Below are 6,000 nucleotides of genomic sequence, written 5' to 3'. Positions count from 1 at the left end.
TAAGTGTGAACTCGTAAAAACAACTGCCACAGGTAATCTGACTTTTTTTTTTTAATGAAATATATTACATATATTATCACTATTGCTTCAATGTTGTATAGTGTCTTTTGGCGGATTGCGGCAACAGCCAGTATTGTTTAGTGATTCGGTCTTAGTGACTTAGGAGTCCTCTTGACTACTCCCAGCGTTTCTTGGATTTAGGAGCTAGTTTTAGTGCTAAAATGCTTTGTGAAATACTCTTAGAGCAAAAATGTAGGAGTCCTAAAATTAGGACAGACACGCCCATTATTTTTAAGAGTTTCTCCTAAAAAGGCAAGTTAGGAGCTACTTTTACCCATAAGATGTTTTGTGAATACGGCCCCTGCACTATATTTTATATTTTTATATAAAAAATATTTATATTTTTTGGTTTTACACATTGGGATGGATGATTAAGGGAATTTATAATCCTGTGAAACAGGAAGTCATGGCTGGACAATTTCATGTTTTGTCACCCCGGTGTGCTAAAAAATGTAAATATGAATAGGAATATACTTCAGAGATATTTTACTATATTTAAAACATTTCTAGGGGTGCTAATATTTGTGGCCAACATGTAATGAAGAAAAACTGTGATTTTCTCCCCACTTTTAATAGTTTTACTTCAATAATTTTAAAATGCAATTTTTATATATATACCAATCAGGCATAACATTATGACAGGGGAGGGGAATAACACTCATCATGGAACCTGTTAGTGGGTGGGATATATTTGGCAAGTGAACATTTTGTCCTCAAAGTTGTGTTAGAAGATATATTAGAAGCAGGAAACATGGGTAAGCATAAAGATTTGAGCAAGTTTAACAAGGGCAAAATTTGTGCCTGGACTTGCTATTTTTGGCTGCTCACAATCAACAAGGGGAATTCCAACTATAATGCGGCAACCATTAGAACTGGGATTGATAGTTGCCAAGAGACTGATATTGAAGGAATGGAAGTCTTCCTCTCCTCCCTCGTTTCAGATATGGATAGCCGATATGCTATCCATAATACAAATGGAAAAACTTTGCATTAGTCAAATGGGCACGTTTTCCCGTTTTTGGAATCCATTCCTAACTCATTTTGAAAAAACGAAAATACAGTAAACGAATTGTGTTCCTGTATCAACAACCTTTCCTCCCACCGCTGTACTAAATGTGACTGTAACAACTGGCAATAACTGCATCTGAGCCCTGTTTGTTTGTTTGTTTGTTTGTTTAATTTGAAAATGTAAATAAATAAAATATAAAAAATAAAAAAAACAAGGGCAAAATTGTGATGGCTAGACGACTGGGTCAGAGCATTTCAAAAACTGCAGCTCTTGTGGGGTGTTCACGGTCAGTATCTATCAAAAGTGGTCCAAGGAAGGAACAGTGGAAAACCGGCAACAGGGTCATGGGCGGCCAAGGCTCATTGATCATTGGGGAGCGAAGGCTGACCTGTCTGGTCCAATCAAACACACTGTAGATCAAATTGCTCAAGAAGTTAATGCTGGTTCTGAAAGATAGGTGTCAGAATACACAGTGCATCGCCGCAGATCAGTTAGGGTGCCCATGCTGACCTCTGTCCACCTCAGAAAGCGCCAACAGTGAGCGTGAGCATCAGAACTGGACCACTGAGCAATGGAAGAAGGTGGCCTGGTCTGATGAATTACGTTATCTTTTACATCATGTGGATGGCCGGCTGCGTGTGCGTTGCTTACCTGGGGAACACATGGCAACAGGGGGCACTATGAGAAGAAGGAAAGCCAGCTGAGGCAGTGTGATGCTTTGGGCAATGTTTTGCTGGGAAACATTGGGTCCTGCCATCCATGTGGATGTTACTTAGATACGTACCACCTACTTAAACATTGTTGCAGACCATGTGCCCTGCCACAAAGCAAAAATGGTTCAGGAATGGTTTGAGGAGCACAACAACGAGTTTGAGGTGTTGACTTGGCCTCCAAATTCCCCAGATCTCAATCCAATCGAGTATCTGTAGAATGTGCTGAACAAACAAGTCTGATCCAAGGAGGCCCCACCTCGCAACTTACAGGACTTAAAGTATCTGCTGCTAACATCTTGGTGCCGGATACCACAGCACACCTTCAGGGGTCTAGTGGAGTCTATGCCTTGTGCCTTGGCGGGTCAGGGGTGTTTTGGCAGCAAAAGGGGGACCAACACAATATTAGGAATAATGTTATGCCTGATCGGTGTATATACACAATACTAGTCACTAGTCTCTTTTTTATATATATTTTAAACTTTTGGCTTTTTTTACTGTTCAATTAAATAGTTCTGTGGTGTAACAAGTAAAATTTTAAATGTTATAAGACAATTATAAGAAATTTAGTTTTAAGTACTTTTACATGAAGTACAGTGGATGACACACACATGCCAACTAAGCGTCTGTGATTTTTTAAAGAGAAATCATTACTTGAAAGATTTTCTGATTGCATTGGCAGTCAATATTTCCCTACAAGTGGTCAAAAACGCCTGCTGTTTCTCATAATAGGCAGCCTCATTAATAAACGTGGGGTATACTGTGCTGGCACCTTCATAAAGAATTGTTCTCCCATCGAAAGTTAGGAACATAGGGTCACCCCGGTTCAAAGGCTCCCAGTCACAGTCCTACACAGAAAGAGAAAGAAAAAGGAACAGGACCATTACTGTGGAAAACAAGTGAAGCCTGTGAGTCAAAACAAGCACAGAAAACATCTGAGTCATAGGACACATTTTCTTGCATGCGTTTTCCCCTCCCTTTGTCCCTGTCATAAAGAGCAATTTATTTATGCGTTGCTCAAGGGCATATGTTTTCCTTTTTTTTAAAGAAGAAAAAAAAAACCCTGTTCTGTATGCATTTATTATATGGTCCATTTAGAATACCTGTAGATGAGGATGCACCATAGCTGTGATGTTGCTGTTGGTGTCTCTGGGGAAGTCCATTCTCTCCTGGACTCTGAAAACTTCCACTGTACATGGAGGAAACTCTACACCTATGACAGATTCAAAATAGAAAATGAGGTTATTCTACTAAGAAAAAGGAAAAAGAGACATCATACTTTTATAAAAATGTCTCAGTTTAAAAAAAAATTGTTTTAAAAAAATGTCTCATCATTTTTTGTCGATTGGTTACCAATATTCTTTCAAATATCTTATTATGAGGGTGAGTAAATGGCATTTGGCGTCTGCCTCTTTCAGGGCTTAAGTTATTGCCTTTTAATATCAAACACGTCAAGCTAGTGATTTTCTTATTCGTCCAGTCATTCGTCTCATCCTCATTATTAAAATGAATAACTTCTGTTCTTTCATTTGCCAGATGTGATGCAGGGAAACTTTGCCATTAATGTTAGTTTTTATTTTTATTTGCAGGTTTTTAGCCTATGCAGTGCCGTGTTTTCTTCACCACTTTAAGACATCCTATTATGCAGAAGACTTCTTGAATATTCAGAGTTTTTCCTTATTGAAAATAAGGTATTTTCATCAAATATCCTGTGTTGGAATTGACTTGTTAATAAAGTAATGTGATAAAATGTCAACCCTGTTGTCTGTGTTCATTTTGCTTAATATATTTATGTTTTTTGTCATTTTTTTGTCTTTTGGGACAGTGAGAAATAAACAATTGTTACTACAATTTAAAATATTTAATTGGACCATCCTCACAGTTTCACTGTAAAACATTTCTCCAATTCAAAATGTTCTAGTGACCGATCACATCTACATTTTTTAGTTGGCCAAATTGAATTTCTGTGAATTAAATTGTATCAATTCACAGAAATTCAATTTGGCCAACTGAAAAATGTAGATGTGATCGGCCTGAAATGGTAAATTAAAATGTTCCATTGGCTCAAGTATCACGTTGCTATGCCAACACTTTCACAGTGGAGTTGCGCTCTCACACCAGTTACATGAATGAAAATTATTTATAACTTGAAAATGACTATGAAATGTTTCTTGCCCTCCTCCATGGACTGCCACCTTAACGTGGTGGAGGGGTTTGAGTACCCGAATGACCCTAGGAGCTATGTTGTCTGGGGCTATATGCCCCTGGTAGGGTCTCCCAAGGCAAACAGGTCCTAGGTGACGGGTCAGACTAAGAGCAGTTCAAAACCCTTATGATGACCAAAAAAAAGAGGACCGTGACGTCGCCCGGTATGGCGCAGCCGGGGCCCCACCCTGGAGCCAGGCCTGGGGTTGGGGCTCGTATGCGAGCGCCTGGTGGCCGGGCCTTCCCTCACGGGGTCCGGCCGGGCTCAGCCCGAAGGAGCGACGTGGGGACACCTTCCCGTGGGCCCACCACTCACGGGAGGGACCGTAAGGGGCCGGTGCAAAGCGAATCGGGCAGCAGTCGAAGGCGGGGGCCTAGACGACTCGATCCCTGGACACGGAAACTGGCTCTTGGGACATGGAATGTCACCTCGCTGGCGGGGAAAGAGCCTGAGCTTGTGCGTGAGGTTGAGAGGTTCCGACTAGAGATAGTCGGAATCACCTCCACGCATGGCTTGGGCTCTGGAACCACACTCCTCGAGAGGGGATGGACTCTTTACTACTCTGGAGTTGCCCATGGTGAGAGGCGGCGGGCTGGTGTGGGTTTGCTTATAGCCCCCCAGCTCTGCTGCCATGTGTTGGAGTTTACCCCGGTGAACGAGAGGGTCGTTTCCCTGCGGCTTCGGCTCGGGGATAGGTCTCTCACTGTTGTTTGTGCCTACGGGCCGAACGGCAGTGCAGAGTACCCAACCTTCTTGGAGTCTCTGGGAGGGGTGCTGGAGAGTGCTCCGACTGGGGACTCCGTCGTTCTACTGGGGGACTTCAACGCCCACGTGGGCAATGACAGTGAAACCTGGAGGGGCGTGATTGGGAGGAACGGCCCCCCTGATCTGAACCCGAGTGGTGTTCAGTTATTGGACTTCTGTGCTAGTTACAGTTTGTCCATAACGAACACCATGTTCAAGCATAAGGGTGTCCATCAGTGCACATGGCACCAGGACACCCTAGGTCGTAGGTCAATGATCGACTTTGTGGTCGTTTCATCTGATCTGCGGCCGTATGTCTTGGACACTCGGGTGAAGAGAGGGGCGGAGCTGTCAACTGATCACCACCTGGTGGTGAGTTGGATCCGATGGCGGGGGAGGAAGCTGGATAGACTCGGTAGACCCAAACGTACTGTGAGGGTCTGCTGGGAACGTTTGGCCGAGTCTCCTGTCAGAGAGATCTTCAACTCCTGCCTCCGGCAGAGCTTCGACCGGATCCCGAGGGAGGCTGGAGATATTGAGTCCGAGTGGACCATGTTCTCCACCTCCATTGTCAAAGCGGCTGCTCGGAGCTGTGGCCGTAAGGTCTCCGGTGCCTGTCGAGGCGGCAATCCCCGAACCCGGTGGTGGACACCGGAAGTAAGGGATGCCGTCAAGCTGAAGAAGGAGTCCTATCGGGCCTGGCTGGCTTGTGGGACTCCTGAGGCAGCTGACAGGTACCGACAGGCTAAACGGACTGCAGCCCGGGTGGTCGTGGAGGCAAAAACTCGGGCCTGGGAGGAGTTCGGTGAGGCCATGGAAAAAGACTATCGGCTGGCCTCGAAGAGATTCTGGCAAACCGTCCGGCGCCTCAGGAGGGGGAAGCAGTGCCCTACCAACGCTGTTTACAGTGGCGATGGGCGGCTGTTGACCTCGACTGGGGATGTTGTCGGACGGTGGAAGGAATACTTCGAGGATCTCCTCAATCCCGCCGTCACGTCTTCCATTGAGGAAGCAGAGGCTGGGGGCTCAGAGGAGGACTCGTCCATCACCCGGGCTGAAGTCACCGAGGTGGTCAAGAAACTCCTCGGTGGCAAGGCACCGGGGGTGGATGAGATCCGCCCTGAGTACCTCAAGTCTCTGGATGTTGTGGGGCTGTCTTGGCTGACACGCCTCTGCAGCATCGCGTGGCGGTCGGGGACAGTGCCTCTGGGATGGCAGACCGGGGTGGTGGTCCCTCTTTTTAAGAAGGGGGACCGGAGGGTGTGTTCCAA

General features: G+C 45.2%; 1 protein-coding gene across 1 annotated transcript in view; it reads right to left on the bottom strand.

The window, feature by feature from the left end:
* Positions 1-413: 413 nt before the first annotated feature.
* aspa (aspartoacylase) overlaps positions 414-6,000 on the bottom strand; it is a 31,639-nt gene continuing 26,052 nt past the window's right edge. Inside the window, exons 5-6 of the mRNA XM_079815813.1 lie at positions 2,883-2,992; positions 414-2,627 (exon numbers count right to left, since the gene is read on the bottom strand). Coding sequence (XP_079671939.1) covers positions 2,430-2,627; positions 2,883-2,992 — 308 coding nt within the window. The 3' untranslated portion in view covers positions 414-2,429. The remainder of the gene's footprint in view (positions 2,628-2,882; positions 2,993-6,000) is intronic.

Source organism: Gobio gobio (genome assembly GCF_949357685.1).
Source record: "Gobio gobio genome assembly, chromosome: 4".
NCBI classification, from domain to species: Eukaryota; Metazoa; Chordata; class Actinopteri; order Cypriniformes; family Gobionidae; genus Gobio; species Gobio gobio.
Note: the sequence above shows the minus strand (reverse complement) of the source record. Positions and strands in the feature narration are given on the sequence as shown.